Source organism: Pteropus vampyrus, unplaced genomic scaffold (genome assembly GCF_000151845.1).
Source record: "Pteropus vampyrus isolate Shadow unplaced genomic scaffold, Pvam_2.0 Scaffold65, whole genome shotgun sequence".
NCBI classification, from domain to species: domain Eukaryota; kingdom Metazoa; phylum Chordata; class Mammalia; order Chiroptera; family Pteropodidae; genus Pteropus; species Pteropus vampyrus.
Window position 1 is genome coordinate 4,143,667 of NW_011888846.1, and position 22,033 is coordinate 4,165,699.

Sequence of the window (22,033 nt, forward strand, 5' to 3'; positions counted from 1 at the left end):
GGCCACCCTGGTACTGGCACAATGAGTGCGTGAACCAAGTAGCCATGGGGACAAACGTGGAAGCTCTGCACGTGTGTCAGTTCGTTAAGACTGGTCCAGTTACTGCTGCTGTCGAATGGTCCTTGGAGGCAGATAAGAACTTTGGAGATGAGCTAAGAATAAGAACTTTGAACAAACACCCTGGATTATTGATTATTCCCATCTTTTCGTTGTTTTAGCTTTTGTGTATCCACAGATAGCTCTGAGAGTGACATATTTTTCTGTAGGCCAATCTGACTCCACAAGAAAAGTTTTCTCAGATGCTCCTGGTGACAGCAGGAATGGACTGGCTGAAGAAGGGTCATTAAGAACTACATCTGAAGGCGACATGCTCTTGTATATAGAAAATTCTAAAAAATCTACACACACACACTAAAAAAACTATTAAAACTAATAAACAAGTTAGGTGTGGTTAAACTGTACGAGATCAACATATGAAAATCAATTATAGTTCTATACATAATAAACAGTCTAAAAATGAAATTAAGGAAACAATTCTATTTATAATAGCATGGAAAAGAATAAAATGCTTAGAAATAAAATTAGCAATAGTAGTGTGAGAATTTTAAGAGCCAAAACTACAAAATATCTTTGAAAGAAATTAAAGATTTAAATGGAGAGATGTGTCATATTTATGAATAAGAAAACTTAATATCGTTAAGACGGCAGTTCTGCCCAAACTGATCTTCAGATTCGACACAGAGCTATCAAATCCCAGCTGCCTATTTTGCAGAAAACGACAAGTTGAACCTTAAATTCACAGACACATGCAAGAGACCCAGAAGAGCCATAACAAAAAAAAAAAAAAAAAAAAAGTTGGAAGATACACGTTTCCTGATTTCAAAACTTATTACAAAGCTACAGTGATAGATATAGTGTGGTACTGGCAAAAAAGATAGACATATGAATAAATCAAATAGAATTGAGAGTCCAGAAATCAAGCCATGCATTTATGGTCAATCAATTTTTGATACATGTGCCGAGACAATTTCGTGGGGGAAGAAACATATATTCAACATGTAGTGCTAGGAAAACTAAATATGCACATGCAAAAGAATGAAGTTAGACCCCTAACTCACACCATACACTAAAATTAACTCAAAATGTATCAGAAGCCTAAATGAAAAAGCTAAAGCTCTTAAAACTCTATTTAAACTCTTCTCAAAACTCTCTCTTCTTAGAGTTTTTCTGTAGTTTCTAAAACTCATTCTACTTAGAAATAACATATACGTGAATCTATGAGACCTTAGAATAGGTGATGGATTTTTTAGATATGACACCAAAAGCATAAGCAGCAAAAGGAAAAAATAGATAAACAGGGATTTGTCAAATTTTTAAACTTTTGTGTCTCAAAGGACACTCTCAAGAAAGTGAAATAAAATCCATGTAGCAGGAGAAAATATTTGTATTTGTAAATCATATGTTGTTTATGCATCATGCATATTGTAGGACTCCACGCATATGAAATGTTCAGAATAGGTAAATGCACAGAGACAGTAGATAGATTAGCGGATCCGTCCCCAAGGGCTGGGGTCAGGGAGAAGTGGAAAGTGATCACTAATGGGTGCAGGGTTTCTTCCTTAGGTAATGTTCATGTTCTGGAATTACATAGTGGCTGGTGACTGATGCACAACATTTTGAATAAAATCTACTGAACTGTACATGTCAGAGGGGTGAACTTTATGGTATATGAATTATATCTTAATAAAAATGTTATTTAAAAAAAAAATGACAAGAACCGGCCCAGGAGGCTGGGTACAGAACATGAACATTAGGCCGAGCCATCATTACGTCTATAAATATGAGCCTAGACCAGGGCTGCTCCCACTTCTTAGACGTGTGTACATCTTAAACCTCTAATGTGGCTGGAATATAAACTCTGCCTCCCTCATGTCTGCAACTAAAAACCTTATGGCAGTACTACACCCTGGTTCCCCATCAAAGAATTCAGCCAGGAATTGACTGCAATCCAGAACTTGCTAAGAGTGCGCTTCAGATGTGCTGTTGGAAGGAGACAGTCTACCGGGCACGTGAACTAGCCGTTCTCGTAGCTACGCTAAGCTCATCCCTGTAATAAGTTATATCATCAGAAACAGTGTACCCGGGCCACATGACTCAGCTAGGCACAGGCATCTGGTGATGAGTGATGTCATAATATTTTATACTCTGCTTTTATAGAAGGCTTGTATAAAAAATACCTATAATGGCTTACCTATGGCTGCCACGAAACGATAATTGAAGACCTTTCCCAATATGTTACCCAGTGACCCTTACATAAGGGCCCAGGTGATGAATTTCTGTTTGTTACCAGGAAAAAGTTTGCTTCTGCAAGTGAGTAACAGGGATACATCTCTTCCTTTCCTTTGCTTCTCTTCCCTTCCCCTCCCTTTCTTTTTCCCAAAACATAGAAGCTATCGAATGCGGTAAAAACAGCCCACATTTATTGAGCAGGTACTCTGAGCGGTCCTTTGCATGCCTCACCTTATTGGAGCATCACAGCATCCTATGCCGTGCACGCTGCCCTTGTCCCCTTACACAGACGAGACGTGAAAACCGAGGCTGACGGAGATGAAATGTCACATCCCGCGCCTCGCAATGCGTAAGTGGCAGAAATGAGACTTGAACCGAGGCAGCCTGACTCCGGAAAGCATTCTAAGTCCAGCTTCTGCTTTCACTTAGCTGTGCAGCCTCCCCCAAGTTTCATTTTCTAAGCCATCTGCAAAATCTTTGAATTAAGGGAGCGTACATAGTAAATACACGTCTGCTTTATTCTCCACATCCCTTAGCTGAAAATGCTCAATAAATAACACTGATTGATCCTTTCCACCAGATTCTAAGATCCTTGGAAGAATGACCCGACATAAATTCTGGTGGCTATTTTTATTAATGACGCAAGGGGTAGTAGTCATCACGCAGGCTGGAGGAAAGGAGGACAGAGCTGGAAACAAACAGCATTCATTTTATTTCGTAGATGAGGTGCCTGGAGGTTGCATGGCACCTTCGCGGTTTGAAGTCTGAGGCCTCTGGGTGCTTGTACGTGGCTGTTGGAAATTTAATCATCTCGTCTGATGTGTGTTTCCATAGAGTGACAGGTACTCCCTGTCCCGCTTCTGAACAGATTTACTCTGATAGGCTTGGGGGGCCAGGGAGACCTTTACTCAGCCAGTGTGATTCAGCGTGATTCACATGCTCAGAAGCAAGCTAGCTGTCAGCCCGCAGAATTTGGACTTAGTCGAGTTTCTTTTCTCTCTCCTCTGTTTTCTTACCCTCCTGGTACATAAGGGTCAGACACCTGGTTCTTAATCGGCTGAGAGATTAAAGGCCAGTAGAGCACCAAGATTTTCATAAGTGAGGTCTTCACCGCCTAGCCTGACATTATTAACCTTTCAGTTTCTCGGCTCCTGTGCTTCTGGGGGCCCCCTGCTTTAGAGCCCTGATCACTGCAGGAGAATAACAGGCTTCTCTAAGTTTGCTCCTTAAAATGTGGTCCACAGACTGGCAGCAGCAGCATCACCTGGGACCTTGTTAAACGTCCGGAATTTGGGGCCCCGGCCGGACCTGCTGAATCAGAATCTGCTGCTGAAGCATTGCACATTAAAGTCGGGGAAGCACTGGTTTCAGGACAGCGTCCGCTCAAGGGGTCCAGACAGGTCCTCCCCCCGGGCAGGCCCTTGTGCGTGCCTCAGACTGCATGACAAGGTGCCGACGTGGTGTCGGGAGCTGGGGATGAGGACACTGACCAGACGACATGTGTGCCTCAGGGGGGCTGCTGTCCTTGCTCTTTTCTGCCTCTGAGAAGGGATGCACACACTCTCTGTTAGGTCTTTCCCTCCACTGAGATGCAAAACACCTGGACACCTGGGAGTGTTGGTTCCACATCTATTAGAAGGTTCACATTAATGTCTCCTCCAGAGCGCAATTCACTGCCTTTCTGTGCATCGTCCGTACCCGGTTCATCTCTACTAGAGGATGCACCGCTCTGATTTGCGTATGTGTCCCTGTCTCCGACGTTGTGCGATTCTTCATGGCCTGGAAACGTGTCTCATAGAGTTTTGACTGTCCCACGCCTTAGCCTAGTGCCTAGCACTTAACACACGGAAGGAAGAAAGAAGGACGAAAAGAGGGAAGGAAGGCAGGAGGGAGGAAGGGGAATAATAGGGTGGGGTTTGGGGGAATCGAAGGTTTATGTGTATTCTGGAAATTGGAGAGTATGTGCAAAAGTATGTGGAGAGGTGAGTATTCAGAAAGAAAAAGGAAACAAGAATCTTAGGGAGGTGGGGATGAAGCGGCTGGCTTACGGATAAGGGGACAAGTCAAGAATTAAGGTCACCTATGTGTAAGTGTGGAGCCAGCATGAAATCCAGGTGTGTCTGACCTATAGCCTGCGCTGTCTCTGGTGCCACACTGCCTTTAACGCCATAAAGGGGTACTAGAGGGATCCCTGGTACCTGCACAGGAAATCCAAGTCCCTCGTCCGTAGGATTACAAACTGGGTCCCCAAGAAGTGGAGCGACTGGCTCACAGGTACAGAGCTGGCTGGTGGCGGACCCAGAACAAGACACGAGAAAAAAGGTGTGCGTCTACAGCTGGTCACACGACCTTAATTTTCCAGCCTGTCCTTCCAGGTCAGGAGGACAGGCCACAGTTTGGCCTTGGGTGGCTCCTCTGGTCCATGTTCTCGCCCTACCGCTGGAAGGAGCAAGAACTCCTAGTGCCGAGCAGAGCGGTGCCTCGTTCCTCTTCTCGGCCACGGTCCTCGATCTAAGTCATATACTTGCCATGGCGACTGCACAGCCTAAGGCCTTTTTGGATGTAGATGGTACCCTAGATGCCTCTAGCCTTCACGAGAAAGATGTTTTGCGTAAACTTTCAGATTTATAAAGATACTTAAACTCTAACCAGTGGTTTATAGAAAAAGATCAAGAAATCGGAGGCAGAGTGTTGTACTGAAAAAAACATTGAACTGATGGAGTCATCAGTAACCCAGCAAAGTGATCTTTCCATCTCCAGCCTAGACAGAAATATGTCCATTCCGTGCCTACAGCTTCTCAGAGAAGTTTTCGCCTGTTTGAGACGCTGGTTATTTTTGCTAGAACCAATTCCAGGGAAAGATGGGAAGACATTCCCAACTCTAAGGAGTCTTCTTCTCCTTCCTGGAAAGTTGTCTTTCCTCTTTCACCCCCACAGTTCCAAGCCCTGCAGCGGGTCCCCATCACCTCCCAGGACCCAGATGCCACTTACTGGCAGCGAGAGGGAGAGAAGGGAGCAGATTAGACTGCTGCTCCCTGCTCCGCTCATAGAGACGACCTTGGGCAGGTTCTGTCATCTCTCCTTCCTCATGGCAGAAATGAGAACAAATGACCTCTAAAATCCTTCCGAGTCCAAAAATGGAATCCTCTATTTTGCTAGTGAGTTAACTTCTTAGATTTATTTCCTCCTAAGGGCATTTTAACTTTCATACAAAACGTAATGGCAAAAAAAATATCTCTCTCATATGCAAGAGAACAGACTTACATGATGAGATCGCAGACTTTGGAGATATTTTGGGGCAGGATATCACGTAGCAACGTATTCCATCTACAGGCAAGGCAGCGCTGCCCATCATGCTGACTATTTTCATATTTGTGAAAGGAATCCAAGAACTGGATGTGAATTATTTGTGAAACCTAATATTTGAAGCGATCTTCATTTATGTTTTTTGGCTGCGGATGCATGAGTATGCTTGCAGAGCATAGCATTATGTTATTAGCAGCAGGTATTAAATATATTATTTAGTATTAGAGGTATTAGTCTCGAGCATTAGGGCCGATTACATTTGATGTATTAGTTCTTTGGGGTTACAGTTAAGGTTTGAATTCCTGATTCTTATATCCAATAACTAAATTACGATTTGGCTCTTAATCCCACAATGAGTTCACCAACAATAACCCACTACTAATTAGTTAAGGATAATTATTTCTTTGCAGCTGTCTGAGAATAAATAGGTGGTTCACATATTCTGATTATTGTAGACTTTTCAAGGGACAATTTTGACTGAGGTCATCCTTATTTCATTTTGACACTTCTCAGCCTTGCTCTTCGAGAAACTCTATGCTGAATTCGTGGTTTCAAGCCTTGAAAAGCCCCTGAAGGAATCCTGTCCCTCCTATACCTCCCCCTCTTCTTCTGCATGCCTCTGGAAGCAGCCTCTGGTCTGCTGCTCTGACCCGAAATCTTCTACTGCAGACACCTCACCACCGTCTCAGACCTGAGGAGTCAGGTGCCCATCACAGATGACAGATGAGGTCAAACATGAACATTTCCATTTCTGTGGTTAATTAATACTGTCCTTTAGGCCTTCTGTCAATATGGTTCTTGCGTCTGAGCTCAGAAGGGCACTCCTAAATACTTACCAATATGTAATCGTACTTTTGGATGGAGTCGATACCCTCAGCTTCATGGTTTAAACCTTCAAGCAGACGAGAAGTGCACATCTTTGGAACTGGATTCCTGTATTTCTAAAACCATAATACATCTTCCCAGAGCCTTCCCCAGACAAGGAGTCTGAGATAATAAGATGCAGCATCCTTCCTAATAACTCTACGAGTGTGCTTTTCCCCCAGTCTGGTCTCAGGTTCAGAGACTGACAGCTGAGGGTTCCCATCCCTGAGCAGTGGGACTGGCCCAGGTGAGATGTGAGCCCTCAGGTGCTGGCTCCGTTCCCGCCACGGCAATTACCTTCATGCTACTGGGGGTCCACACTGCTAACTTTGTGCACAACACATTTTCGATTGTTCTTCTCCCCACTCTGAATATTGCTGTACACGGTGCTCCTTCCATTTGTGGGCGAAAGCCTCTGCCCACCCACTCCTACAGCATGAAAGCACGCATGCTCGGAGTGCTAACCTTAGACGCTCGCATCGACCTTACCCTCTCAAACCCTGTCCTTGGAGGATGGCAAACCTTCCCACCAAAAGCACCCTCCTCTGGCACAGCGACAGCCCTGTTGAAGATGACATCTGCTGGTTCCATCTCCCATAGACAAAGAGCTTAATGCGAACTCTCCAAATCGAGCAGTGGCTGGACTAGAAATAGACAGCCAATAACTCGTCATCCCTAGCTCATCCATCATTCTGCATTTCCACCTCTATAGAAACCTTCAGGGAGTTGCGAAGAAGGTGCCCTAGGCTGTTTATCTACCAAGGTTTTCAGGTCCCTGTGGATTAAAAGATGGTTCAGTGATTGAATATAATACCGGATTCTTCTCTATGCAGCGATAAACATAGAAGGCTCTTGGGCAGGTAGACATGACCCTCCTCTCATTGTCTCCCAGTTTATTTTGTACCCACCGAGATGTACTACAGGTAGGGAACGAGGCACTTAGTATTTATATGGTGACTTTCACTTGAATAAAATGGAGTTGTCATGCCTACGCATTGTGCTGGGAACAGAGTCGCGGTTCTTCAAAAGATTTGCTGTGAAGCGATTCTCACACCACCTGGGGAAGGCACTGAGGGGAGGATGGCGCGGTGTTCGGTGTGGCATATGTCAAACCTGCATTTCTAGGCTGGGAAGGTGGTAGTCACAAGTCACACAGAATGGAAGAAACCATTGTCAAGTCTGCGTCTCGACTTGACCGCTCAGAGGGTGATCCCAGACTGTGAGATGCAGAGTGTGGGGTGTCCTGATGTTGGCAGCAGTGTGGGCAGAGGGGCTCCCTTTAGCCGGCATCTGCCCAGTGCAAAGGCTGCAGTTTCCCTAAAGAGCAAAGACTTTCACACTCTGCTTCCGGTGGTGGTCAGTCCTGGCCGTGGGACCCATGTTGGTCCTCACTCCTGGGAAAAAAAGAGGGTCGGACAGCCAGATGATCTTCTGGGAGAATTCTGCCTCATTCCATTTCACTCCATTCTTTATTCATTGTCTGTCAGTCTGTCCGAGACACACACACACACACACACACACTCTCTCTTTCTCTCTCTCTCTCTCTTTCTCTCTCTCTCTCTCTCACACACACACACACACACACACACACAAACACCCTGCCTCACAAACCCAGTTAAAAGAGGCGTGCATCCACTTGTGTACACAATAATCAACCAGCCTCCCACGCAGCAGTATCCACCATCTACAGACACTCACGTGTCACTCGCGGAGCAATTAATAAAAAATCCAGGCAACCTAGGAGCCTATTATTTTTCTCTTTCGCTCCCATTTTCTCCCCTAAAAAAAGGCCTTTTGAAAATATATTAAACCAGGTAAATTTTTACTCATATGTATCCTGGAGCAGATCGACAAGGAAAACAATCACAAAATAAATATTTTTGTTTTTGTTTTTAGAAAAGAACATTTCCCTATACATTGTCTCTCTCTAACGTGACGGAGCTGGTGTCTTACACCAGGTGTTGTTGGACTGGGAGCTCTGGCTGGACCGTGAGGGGACATGGGACAAGCCAGGGCCCGGAAACCGGGCAGGCGGAGGAAGCAGAGGGTCCAGAGGGAGGGATGGAGGAGAGGGGAGAAGGCGCAAGGACACCTGCCTGCCCGAGCCGACCTCGGTCCTCGGTGGGTGTCACTTCTCCTGTTTCCTAAGGGTGCCGGCTTGAGGAGCAGTCAGTGTCCGGGGGGGGCGCACAGAAGAGGCAGAGTACAAAAAGTAGGGACCAATGTAGGGAATCACGAAACAACGCCATTTTAAGAAATCTGCTTAAAAAGATTACAAAAGTGACTCCGCGGAGGGGACGGGGAGCTGCCGCCCCTTCGTTCTCGTCCCCTCGTGCTTCCTGGAATGATGAGAATCACTTTTAAGGATTTGTCTGTTTCATGGTTCGGCTGGTTCTTCTTCTTCATCTCTCCCTCGGCTCCTCGCCCCGCACTGCGTTCGTCTGAGAAAGCACCGACTTTACAGATGCGAGGCCGCTGAGTCGCAGCCTCCCAGAGGGGGAGTGTGTGTGTGCGTGTGCGTGTGTGTGTGTGTGTGTCTGTGTGTGCACACACAGAGTGAGTGTATGCATGTGTGCAGGGGCTGTTTCTCTCCTGCCTGCTTCAGTCTGGGCCCCGAGGTCCCATCTGCTGGGTGTGGCAAGTCTCAAGGGAGTACCTTTTGGCAGTGAGGCGAGGGCTCGGATGATCTCTGCACCAGGATTCCCGGGCTCCTCCCTGCCCAGCACCAGGGCGGGACCCCATTAGCTACAGAGTTTGCCTGTCTCATACTCCACGGGGTTTGGCAGCTTGGAATTGAAAGCCCTCAGGGAAGACTGGATCCTGCCCACCTCATTGTTGGCCAGCTTGAGCCGGTGCCGGAGCAAGCAGGAGAAAAGGTCCAGCCGGACTTTGCCAGGTGGGGAAAGCTGGTTTACCCGGTCCCTAAGCTCTATGAGCTGCAAGAGGGCAGAGTCCTGGGAACCTTGAGTATATGGGTAGTCCAGCTGGAGAATTAAGTCCCGGATCGCATCCGGGTCAAAGGGCAGGCTGTAGCCGAAGACCTGCAAGGTGTTGATTTTCATGTAGCCCAAGTTCTTAGAGGGATCGGTCATCTCCAGGGGCTCATAGTAGATTGTCTCGTTGGAGCTGTCATCCAGGGACTTGATTCGGCTCCGTAGGTAAACATGGACTGTCTCAAAGAAGGTCTTCCACCTGTTCCCCAAGGTGATAGTCCAGTTTTGGCACTGGGCAGCTGCGTCCACGTTAGTCCTTTCCCAGTCAGGGAAGTGGCCCTCACTCACGGGCATGAACCAGCTCTCAGAGTGGCTGCCCCCAAAGGGGTTGACATAAATGGCCATAACAGGCTCCAGGGTGCTGTTCTTGGTGAGGCAGATCTGCAGGGACAAGGCCAGCATCACGTGCACCAGCCCGGGCTTGTACTTGTTGCTCTTCAGGGTGAGCAGCATGCGCTTTCTCCAGGAAGGGTCGAACCAGCTGCCCAGGCGCATGTCGTTACTGATGAAGATGGAGTGCACCTCGATGCGGCTGTCCCGCTTCTGCAGCAGGTACTTCAGCTCCAGGTCCTGCAGGTCTGTCTCCAGCCCCAGGAAGCTCTCGAGGGACTCGGCCACCTCCGGCCGGCACAACCCTTGGGCCAGCACGTAGCCCGGGTTGCAGCTCCCACAGCGCGTGCTGTTGTCCGGAGCACAGTGGGCACACGCAGGCCCCTCGCCCAAGGCGCAGGGGATGGGGCCCTGGCAGGAAGACTGGTCATAGGGGCAGGTGCAGCTGTGGCTCTGCTCCAGGAAGGTGCCGGGGAAGGTGCTTTCTCCGCAGTAGAGGAGGGACTGGATTCGGTTCCACCAGTAGGACAAGGACCTTTGGGAGAGGAGAGAAAAACAAAGCCAGAGTCATAAGAAGCCACTGCTCTGCCATCTTCCCCGAGGGCAGCAGGACGTTGACTAACAGAAAGGAAGTTGATGAGGAAGATAGAAGCCAAGGTCTCCGAGTGATGAAAACCCTACTGTACCCATCTGGAAAGATCAAGTAGGGCCTGGGCTCGGTGCCTGATGGGTCTGCACTAGAAATATTTGGCATCAACCTGCAGCGGGAGCAGCCAGGCTCATCCCTCCCAGGTACCGCCTCCCTCTCTTATTCGACAGCCTCCAGAAGCTCTCCGACATCTTTCTAATCTAGTGTTCAGCCTTCTGGAAAAGATCTTCTAACAACGGGCTCTTCAAACGTCCCAGCATCACGCCGACTTCTTCCCCACTTGACGGTCTCTGTCCTTCCTCTGCTCTCCGCTTCTGTCACTTTACGTGACCCGCTCCCTCTTAAAATTTAGATTTCAGCTCTTCTGGTACCTCCTCAAAGAGGTCTTTGTAGCCCCTTTCTGAAGAGCCACCCAGCCACTCCCTACCCCGTCACCCCATTTCTGTGCGACCCACAGGCACGGTCAGTGTCGGAAACTGTTGTGCTTATTTATCGTTGACCCATTCGCGATGCTTTCCCTGCAATGCAGCAAGAGCAAGGGCACTGTGGTATTGACCAGCGCGTCCTCAGAGCCCAGCGTTGCTCTCGGTGCTTGGTAAACATTAGATACTTATTTGTCGAAAAGGGAATGAACCCGTCTCAAAAACCCTTGCTGGCCTGTCCTCTGCGCTCGCGCTTCCCTCCCTGCCCCAGCCTCGGCCAGAGCTGCATCAGACGGTGGCGAGGACAGCTCCCCTCTGCTGGACGCCTCCGTCTCGCGTGCACCAGCCCGTCTGCACCTCCTCCCGCACGGTCTGGCCAAGTCCACCTTCCCGGGCAGGCTCTTCTCTCTGGCCTTTGCTTCTCCCGGACCATGTTTTCGATTTATGTTCCACAAACGTGAATGTAAGTGGCTGCCACGTAATTATAATTTTCTGGTTTTTATGTTTCCAGATATTTATTAAATCTTCCAAATTAATAAATATCCCCCACAGCTTAATGATAGCACATGCAGTGTGAACTTAATCAGATGCACGCACGAAAGGATGAAGGAGTAAGTGCCCACGATGGCACGGCCCCACTCTGTTCCCGAGGGCGTGGGGACTCAGCCTTCTTTCCCCGCGGGACTCGGAGCTGTCACTTGTTTGAAACAATCCAATGGATGCGTGTGTTTCTCATCCCATGGAGTATTGACTCCACCCCTTCCTTTCCTAAAATCCTTATTAAAATGGAACTAGGTGAGAATTAGAGTGTTATTAAACTAACATTTGAATCTCCTGTCGTTTGTATAAAAGTAACATTGGCCTCTCCTTTTCACCGTGCGAGTAGGTCAAGGTGACAGGAGAATCTGAAAGGCTGTGTGTGGGGCTCCGCTCCTGGATGTCCCAGGTTGGACAACGGGTCCTCCCCGGCCACAGCTGTGGGGAGGCGGTGCTGAGCTCTGGCACCTGGGGTTGCTCACCTTTCCTTGGGCAGGCGGAAGCGAGGCTGCCGGTGGCAGCGCTTGCACAGGTTGAACAGCCGGCGGACAGTGCGCTGGGTCTTCTTGAGTAGCACCCTCAGGCTGTCTCCCAGCTGCTGGTAGCGGTGCTGGAGGCTGGTGTCCGTGGCCCAGAACTGGGCGATGGCTGTGCAGTTCAGGAACCTGTCGTCAGGCAGCCTTCTCAGCAGGGCCTGGAATTCCTCTGCGGGCAGGGACATAGGGCTGAGCCGAGGGAGAGCCGGGCAGACCCAGAAGGGGCAGCTCCCCCCCACCACCAACCCAGCCAGCCCTTCAGAGTCATTGAATGCAGAAGGAGCCTTCCCATCCACTCTCCCAGTTATTTATTTTTTAATAGCTTTATTGAGAAATAATGAACATTTCATAAACTATCACTCAGGACTCTTTTTCATCTCTCCTGTCCTTAATATGTTTCTGAACTTCAAAGCAACTCTCTCACCATCCAAGGGGCCAGAGGCCCTTCTTCTGCCAATGACCTTGGGACACATCTCGTCTCCTCTTTGTACCTCCTGATAAGTCATTGACAGCACTCTCAGGCCAGTCTTCTTCAGCAACACCACAATGCCCTTGTGGAAAATGTGAGGCGCTCACGGAGATGAGCGTTCACAAGGCCAGCCAGCGCGGACACAGAGAAGCTAGAGCACCCAGCTCAGATATCTTCCCACAAACCTTTCAGTCTCTGAGAGCAGCCACCCCTCTCCCCATCCTTCTCTCTGACTCTGGGGTACACTTCCTTTCTTTCAAGCTTTGACCCATAGCCAGTACCCTTTCTTTTCTGTAGCGAATCCAGAAGCTATGTGCTTTCCGGTTCTCAGCTTGTACTGCAACTCTGACTTCTGAGAGCTTCCTGCCTGGCACAGCATGTTTTCTGAATGCATGCTCAGGTCTCTGTCCAGGGTTCTGATCGTACTGGGGGCCTGCCACCTCCCTGTCTGCTGGTGGAGGTGCTGAGACTCCTCATTTACTCGTTCACGGTAACTTAAGGTGCTGAAAACCCGAAATCACACATTTAAGGGTTATCAAGCATTTACCACGGTTACCAAAAGCAGCTGGGTGGAGGTCTGGAATGTGATATTCTTCTTAGCTGCTAATACCTTGTCTAGGACTTGAAATGACAGTGCTTGGGGCCTCACCTCATTCTGATTTCCCAAGCACCTGGTTCTGCATCCCCACCCCGCTCCCAAGAAGGCTGGAGAATCACCCCTAGTAATGAAGCTCGCGACTAGCATGTGCATACTTCTCTTTATGAAACCTTTAAGCATATAAAAGAGTATGGAGAATAACGAGATAAGCTCCCATGTGCCAGCCACCTACAATTCGGCATTTTGCCATATTGGCTTCAGAATTTTTTTTTTTTTTAGGAAATAAAGCAAGGCAATTATGCTTGAAGACCCCAAGCTTTTGCTTCATCTCCATCTAATTGTAACCATTCTTGGATATTATTTTAATCATTATCACATTTTTAATGTTTTCTACAACTGAGGAATATTAAGTATTGTTTTTAAACATCATATAAATAATATTAAGTATGTGTTATTTTTAGTAAATTATTATGCTATAGCATTATATATAAATGTTATAGAAATAGAAACATGTACATAATATATAACCTTTTTCATCTTGTTTTGTTTTATCCAACATTATGTTTTTGAGATATATCCACATAACTAGCATTCATTTAGCATTGAAACGTATGAATATACTATGCAGAGTTCTTTTTACATTATTTTATCTAAATTACCCCATAAAGCCTTCTATCCAACTGCTATTATTACTTTCCGTCTTTAACAGATGAGGAGACAGGCACTGAGAAGCTGCCTGGTCAATCCAAGTTCATAGAGCTGATCAGTAATAGGGTGTCTCGGTCTTTTCGGCTGCTGTAACAAAATACCACGGACATGGTGGCTTACGAACAACAGAAATTTATTTCTCACAGTTCTGGATGCTGGAAGTCCGCGATCGGGGCTCCAGCATGGTCAAGTTCTAGTGAGAGCCCTCTTCCAGGCTGCAGATGGGTGACTTCCCACTGTGTCCTCACACAGTAGAAGGGGTGAGAAATCTCTCAGGGCCTCTCTTATAAGGGTTCACTAATCCCATTCATGAGGGCTCTGCCCACAGGACCTAATCACTTCTCAAAGCTCCACCTCCTAATACCATCGCCTTGGGCGTTAGATTTTCAACATATGAATGTGGAGGGGGCGGAGCGGGGATACAAACATTCTGACCTCAAGGCAGAGCAAGGATGCAAAACCAAGTCCTTGGAATCTAGGTCTCAAGGTAACACCGATATTAGTTATACCAACAACCAGCAACACTTAGCACGTACTGGGTCTCCTAGAACTGTTGATGAACTTTATTCATTCAGCAAATATTTATTGTGCATCTTACTTGCAAGCACTGTTCTAGGCACTGTGGAATCCATAGCAAACAAGACAGACAAATCTATGCCCTCAATTACATTTGGTGTGGCTTATTAAGTCCTTAAAACACTTCTCTTTGGTAGGTTCTATGTCCATTTGCATCTAGAACAAAGAGAAACAACTTGAGACTCCATGGAGATAGAATCTGCTTGAGGTCACCGTGACCAGAAGTGGCAGAGCAGAATCCAAGCTGAGTTCCCCATGATCTTGCCCTATACTTCACAACCACCTTCCATTGACAGGGAGGGAGTCTGGGACAACCAACTGCTCACCTGACTCCTCGAACTGCCGGTTGTGAGTGGCCCAGGATTCCTGGATCTGCAGCAGGCTGGTCTCCATGGCCTGGATGTCGGCGTCAGGGCAGTTGCATTCTGGGAAGGTGGGGCCACACTTGCACCAGCAGTCATTCTCCTTGCAGATGAGCTCACCCTCAGAGCTGCAGGTGATGTAGCTGAGTGCCGCAGCCACGAAGCGCTCACGCAGGTACTCAGGTAGCAGCACCTGCAGGCCTAGGGAAAGGGCTTGTCAGGGAATCACCAGGCAGAACCAGCGGGGACTCAGTTTCCCTCACCCAAGGCTGCAGGAGCCCCAGCTGGGGTTCTGCCGCCTTGTGAATCCCAGGCCCAAGAACGGTCACCCCAGGGCCTAATTCCTGCTGAACTGGTCGGGAGAGAGGGCTGCCCCAGTGACAGATGGGGGAGGATCTGAAAATGCAGATGAGGCGCATCAAAGCCCAAGGCTTTGTCGAACCCCTTACATCAGCCAAATCGAGAGCATGCATATCACATGAACGGGCTTATTGGCTACACATCAGCATTTCTAGGATGGAAACAGGAAGATGTTTCAGATAAAAGAAGAGCTTACAGCTCTCATGGGGGAAGAATCAAGCCTTGATGGGCTTTTTGCTTTGCCTCTGATAGCCATCCTGTTTCTAGCTTCACTGAGATTAGCAGCAGGCATCCTAGGACATTAACAAATGCTTATCTTCCTGGGCCTCCCACCCCAGCCCTGGTTTGGAAGCAGGGACCGGTAGTGTGGGTACGTGGTGGCGTGTGTGGAAAGTACACCACATCGTCTCATCTACGATCTCAAGCATGAGATCATACTGTGGTCATACTAAGGCGCTAGTGAATGAGGAAATCCAAGTCCAGTGACCTCAGGGACCTGCCCAAGTCACAGTACTAGTGAGGTCAGCTTGGTGTCAGACCTTGCCCTTGTCCCATCTGGTCTCACAGCATAACTTGAACTGGTCGCCCCATCTCGCTGTGACTTAACTCTTGAGGACATTTAAAAGTAGGGTAGTCATAGACACCCCAAGGTTGGTCAGGCCTGGAGAGATAGGAATGGCTCTCAGTTCTCTTGTGATTAGCTTCCCTTGATCTTGGATATAATCCACTAAAGCTATAGTTTTCCCACCCATCTGTAGTGGATGTTAGTTTACCGCTAGGGGAATATACTCCTAATTGGCTTCAAGCCACACAGAGTGGCTGTTGAAAGTATATCAGAGGATGAACGAAGAACAAACATGTCTTTGGACACAGCCTGGAGGGTTCAAGGTCAGACCTGCAGGAGGCTCCCCCGTAGGGACACTGTGAGACCCTGTGCCAGGAGAGTGAGGGACGTGGGGACTTCTGGAGAGGATGAGCCCCCATTTCCTCAAATGTCTGCCAGCTCTTTATTTTTACACTCTTGACCTTGTCCTTGGCACGAAATCGGGGAGCCCAAAGTAAGGGTCGCGGTCTCAGCAGCCCTCTACCTATAGCTTAGAACTGCAGCAGCAGTGGTTATGGGGCCGCCTGGTTGCGATTTACCTCCTATTCTGAACTGCTCCTGAATGTTCCGGCTCGACTCCGTGCCCACGGTGGTGCTCGAACAGCCCTCCCCGCAGGCCCCGCGCACAGGCTAGCTCTCCGCACTCGCCCTCTGCGGGCTTGTTCCCTTCGCCTCCCCCATTTCTCCCTCCTCCTCCTCATCACGGTTCCCATCGCTATAAAATAAGTGCCTTGAGCAAAGTCTGCATGAGTGATGGGCTATAAAATTAAATGGCATAAACTATTCCAAATGAACCACCAGGCATTCTGAACGTCACTCATCACTTATTTCCAGACACAAATGCGGCCCATCCGGGAACACAGGAGGGGAGCGATGCTGACTGCGTTAGGTGCCTCTAAAGAAAGGGGTCTTTTACGCCTCTTTATTATCTATTCCTGATTCCTAAGGTATTTATGGGTTGCATCTGGCTCAGATTGCCTGGAATTTGTAATCGTAGATCTTGGGTGAGGGCTATTGATTTTATAATACCGGGACAATAATATCTTAAGCAGAGTTCAATTCAGTTAGGCCTTAAGAAAAATGAACTTTTGCCACTGCCAGGCAGCTCCGTCTGAATCAGCTTGCATAGCGCCCTCACCAGGATGCTGTGTGTGTGGGGGTGGGGTGAGGGACGGGGGACAGAGAGCGGGAGCTGAGAGCCACCCTGAGTCACCTGGCCTCCTGACTTCGTGGAGTTCCTCCCTTTCCTTTCACTTTTCTCCTGTTTTCCCGTTTCATGTTTCCTATTCCATCCCAGTCAAGGTTCTCGTTCCTCCCAAACTCTTCTCCTGGCTGTGCGCCCCCCACCCCCCGCCCCCCGGAAGGCTGCAGGATAATAGCGGAAAGCAGGGGCCACTCTCGGGGGGAACCAATGGGTCCACAGTTTGTATAGTTCTTAGTTGAGCTAGAGATGGTGGCTCCATAACCACTTTACAAAGGCCAGCTGTTCCCAGTGTGTCCTTAGGACATGGCGGAAGGTTCTTTGGGCAACAAAGGATATCACTGAACTAGGACAAGGCACATAGGGGTGGACATGCTATTGCTGCAGGACGGTGACAGAGTTCTTGGAAGGACTATGAGGGGGAGGATTTGGGTGGTGACTGGTACGAGCAACGGGTCTTGGGCGTAGGGCAAACCACGCCAGAAGTTTGCACAAGAGGATGATGGACAGTCGTGAAGTACATGGCCCAGAACTCTTGGTAGTTCTTGTCTTAAGCAAGGTTAAGAAAGTTAATGGGGCAGGCAGGGGGTTCTCCCACTTCTTGGTGGTCCAAGCCTTTCAGCGATGGGGAAAGTGTGCGAACCGTCACACTGCGGCTTACCGAGCAGCTGTACTTTGTTCTCTGGACTCTGCACCAGGACAGAGCTGACCGAGTCCAGGTTGTCGTAGTTGCTGCAGCCCAGAGGGCCGGTCCTGGTCTCCGTGACCTGGAGAAGGGAGGGCAGAGCGTGGGTGTGGACAGCAAGGGGAGGCTTTCCCTTCGCACTCCCCACCTCCAGTCGTCCGGTCTCAGGCTCTGTGTCCTGTCTTTGACTGGCCGAAGGAACGACCTGTGTTCCCCCACCCCAGGAGCGTAAAGCCACTTTTGGTGTACGGCGGGCAGCAGCAGTTGTACGTAGTGGGAGCCTTTCGGAGGGAGCCCCAAAGAATTTCTGTCCAGGAGGAGAAAATTCAACTTAGGCAGAGGAAGCCTGTGCTAGACTTTTAAGCCAGAGTCCCCGCTTCTCTCCCCCAGAGGAAGACAGGGGGCCAGATGTGGAGGCTGTTGGCCTGCCGGTGAGCCAGCTATATCCGCTTGACATGGTGCTCACAGGCTTTAGGGATCCCAAAGATGAAAAGCACTAGAGAAATAGGAGTTATGAGTATTATTATTAGTATTAAACATTTAAGTCCCACCTTGGCACTGAGAAGTCCTTTGAGAAAATCAGCCATGGGCTTACTTCATATTTTAATAAGTATTTTAAATATACATAAAGTGTTATAGGCATGTAATATTCCAAAACACCATGGAGTCTTTTTAAAATATTATAAAGTTGGCCTATCAGTTTTCCCCTGATGTTTAAAGTATAAGATGAAAAATACAGAGCTTGACATGCGCTGAAATAATTATGTAATAAGAATGATGGGGACCTGAGGCCCTTTCTTCTCCGGATCTCTGAAAGCTTTGCCAACAATCAATCAACCAATCAACGAGTATTTATTGAGCAGTCACTGTTTCAATTCCACACAATCCATCAAACATTCGTCGAGCGTCTTTCCCAAAGTTCTTCAAGGCAATCTGCCCTGATCCCTCCGACCTCCTCTCCCAGGCACACTGCTCTGCAGCGGGCATACGGGCTGCCGTTTTCCATCCTTTCCTGCAAGTATTTTGGTCATGTCTGGTTCTCTACACACCAAAGGCTCCACGGGAGTACGCGCACGTTAATTTGGCTCACCATGTTGTCAGCGGTATCTGGCACATAGTAGATACTCAATAAACTGGAGAATGTGTGAGTAATAGGTTCTAAGCTTTGGAGGGTGGAAGGACGGGCACAAAATACACACGTTATATGCTCTGTCCTAAGGAGAATACAACCCATAGCGGGCTGGGTCCATACACAACTGACTGATACACATCCAAGTCGAGCAGAGGCCACGTGTCGTAATGAGCACTGGGGAAGGTGCAGCTCTGAACAAAGGGAAAACAAGGAAAGAAGTAGCAGAGAAGATGCCACCTGAGTTGGTCCTTGAAGATAAGCAGCAAGTGGACAGGAAGAGAAGGAAGGGAAAGGTACTCTGAGGAAAAGAAGGGGCAGCGTGGCCTAAAACACATAGGTTCGAACGTGTGTGGTATGTGTGTCTAGCAAGCCGCTAGTTACCATCGTGAATACCAAGGTATTAAGTGACATTCTTAAAGGGAATTTAGTACACTTGGGCTTAAAAAATACACATGGAACAGAGTAATCAAGTGAGAGGGGGTGCGATACTGACTTAGGATACAGTGGGGAGAGAGACGGGCAAGATCTTTGTAGATTAAGGTAGTCAAAGAAGGCTTCATGGAGGAAGTGAGCCATGAATTGGTCTTGAAGGACAAGCAGGGGTGGGAAGGAAGGGTGAGGGAATTGGGATGAAAAGAGATGGCAAAGACCAAGCGGCAACAATGACATGGCACTGAGAAGCAGCAAGGCTTAGCCTGAATGAAGAGAGACAACGAGATGGTGACAGGGCCAGGAACAGCCTCTCTAGACTTTTCCAAGTTCATCCTCCAAGGTCATTCCATCTACCCTTCACAGGAACTCTCTGGGATAAATCACCACTGTTGGTCTCCACAGAAGGAAACCAGGGTTTGGAGGGTTACAGTGTCCGACACTGCTGAGTAGCTGACACAGGGTATTAACTTTCGAGTCCCCAGATGCCAGTTCATTGCCCTGGTGTCTCCTGTGAGGGCATGTCAGTGGACTGTAAAAAGCAAAGTGAGTTAAACCCCTTTAGATGACATTACTCTTAAGAACAAATATTTCAAACAGCCCAGTGCCCCAAACATATGGTAGTGATCTCCCTTCTCAGAATGTGAACCGGATGCAAAACAAACTCTACAGCCTGAGGTTACAGCATCCCGATGTTATGGACCGGAAACCCAGGCCAGGTAGGTTACATGCCTTATTCCAGGGCACACAGCTAGTCACCTGCAGGGCTAGGATTCGTTCGACTCATTCTTTCATTCTTTCATTCACTCACTTATTCATTTAGCCAATACCCACGGAGCAAGCAGAACTCACAGTGAGCAAGCCACGGTCACCACCACAGGAGTTTATAGATCACCGGAAGCACGTTTCCACACTCCCCGTGTTCTGCCTGTTACACGCGGGCCCGCCTCCCTCCACAGGTGGGCACTGAGTGCTGAACTGTGCCTCTGTGCTGAGTGGGTGGCAAGTTGCCAGACTGAAGTGGGAAGTCGGGTGCTGCCTTATTTCAAAGTGAAGCCTTCTCTGTCTGTACGGAAGAACAGTCTCTGTAAGAGCTGTGGCTAAGGACTAGCCCACCTGTTCTGGAAGAGCCTGCCCCTCTGCGAATGGGGTGGGCTGAGGGCAGTGTGGGATGGCAGGTGTGCTGTTTGGGAGACGTGCCTGTCCCCAGCTCCAGGTGAGCCAGCCAGCACGCTGTCACAGAGCTTGTACTGGGTTGTCCATCCACTCCCCCCCTGAGGTGGTCACTCAGCAGCATCAGGTCCAGGCAGGGAGGCAGCTACACACCTTATGTAGGAGCCGGGCGACACCCAGGGAGGAGGCAGCACAGCCACCTTCCTCTCCATTGTCACAGCACTGCCCCTCCCTCCCGCCACTCTGCCTCCCCCCCACCATCTTGTCAATGTTCTGGGCCCCTGGAGCTCTCTCCTGTGCTTCATTCACATTGCTATTTCCAAAAGTCAGATCCGCGAGAAGACAGCCAGTCAGGCAAGTCATTGAAAGGGCGTGAGTGGCTTCGCTTTGTTGGTTGAGGCTCAGGGTAGGAATGAGGAAGAGACCGAGACCGTGACACCCACACTCATTTCCCGTGAGAGGGACGATCCAGGTCTCCAGGGCTGAGGAGATTTGACAAGCAGGAAGGCCAAGTGACGAAAGCCCAGAGTCTGCAGAGCCGGTCCTGAGAAGCCTGTGCCTTTCTCGGACGACAGGTCCCACAGATGGTAAAAAGGAACCCAGAGAGCTAATGGAAAGTACAGTTCACTCAGGCGCACTTCAAAGAACGTCTCAAATAAGCTTCCAGAAAGGGAAAATAATTGTGTGCTAATTGGTCTGTTGACAGAGACCAGCCTGCCATTAGAAAGCCCTGATGGATCTCAGGTTCATTAGCACATCCAATTTCCCATAAATACCAGATCATTCGAACCCCCATTCCAGCCAGCCGGCTCTCCTCTCCTGCCCTTCGCTTCCGGCAGGCTGCTCTCCTTCTACCTAGGGGGACACCTGCGAGGCTGAGGGCATGTCAAATGGGCTTCTAATTGCGAGCAATAGGGCCGCCACCTGGAGAGCAGAGCTGATGGTGTGTGTGCTTGAAAGAGCTGCACACTGAGTCCCAGGCCACTGCGGTGAGGAGTTCCGACAGGTGTTTTAAGGGCGCTTTGTGAGAACCGTGCCCTCCTGGGGTCCACCTGGACTTTTGTGGGGGTTCTGTGCAGTCAGCTCAGGAGCATCTCAAGTCCTCCACACCAAGCTCCTCCTCAGCCTTCGATTAAACAGAGGGTGAGCCACAACTCAGGTGTGTCCCCGCCACCCTGTATGGCTCTGATCCCCTTCTCGGGAATGACGGACAGGGTGGGTGCATATTCAGCCTTTTACAGTTTGCAAAGTGTTTTCGTGTGAACTATGCCATTCAGTGCCACCCCAACTCTATGGTAAAGTCAAGGGTGATAATCACAGTATTTATGGACAGGACGGCAGTGTGCTCACAGATCAGAAGGGGTCCCAAAGCAGGGACCTAGAGGCCCCCCATGGTGCCTTGGCCCTTTGGTTACTATCAAGGGGGGAACAGGGGCTTTCAGGGGAGGGGTCAGGTGGTTAGGGTGGCACACAGGTGGTTGGTGTGAAGACTTTTTACTAGCTGGTATGGAAGTGTTTTAGTATTTTAATAACCATGTAGCCATAGCAGCTGAATGCGAGCCCTGGATAAAAGTAAGTCAAACAATTGCTAACTCCATGTTAAGCTCAGGACTTCTCAAGGTCATAGTAATAGTAAGCGTCAAGGCTGAAACTCAATCTCAAATCTTCTCGCTTGAGTAAGTTTGTTTTTCACCATACCATGTAGCCTGCCTTCACCTATCAAGCATTTTATTGAGTGTCTCACCACTTGTCAGACACTGTGAAAGGACCCGGAACAGTACGCATGCAGCAGAGTCCCCACTGCTCTAAG

At 48.8% G+C, this 22,033-nt stretch overlaps 1 protein-coding gene across 1 annotated transcript in view; it reads right to left on the reverse strand.

Annotated features, from left to right (window-relative positions):
• Positions 1-8,260: 8,260 nt before the first annotated feature.
• The window catches only part of BRINP2 (BMP/retinoic acid inducible neural specific 2), a 97,806-nt gene continuing 84,033 nt past the window's right edge, over positions 8,261-22,033 (reverse strand). Inside the window, exons 6-9 of the mRNA XM_011361241.1 lie at positions 17,466-17,571; positions 14,604-14,840; positions 11,873-12,095; positions 8,261-10,317 (exon numbers count right to left, since the gene is read on the reverse strand). Coding sequence (XP_011359543.1) covers positions 9,201-10,317; positions 11,873-12,095; positions 14,604-14,840; positions 17,466-17,571 — 1,683 coding nt within the window. The 3' untranslated portion in view covers positions 8,261-9,200. The remainder of the gene's footprint in view (positions 10,318-11,872; positions 12,096-14,603; positions 14,841-17,465; positions 17,572-22,033) is intronic.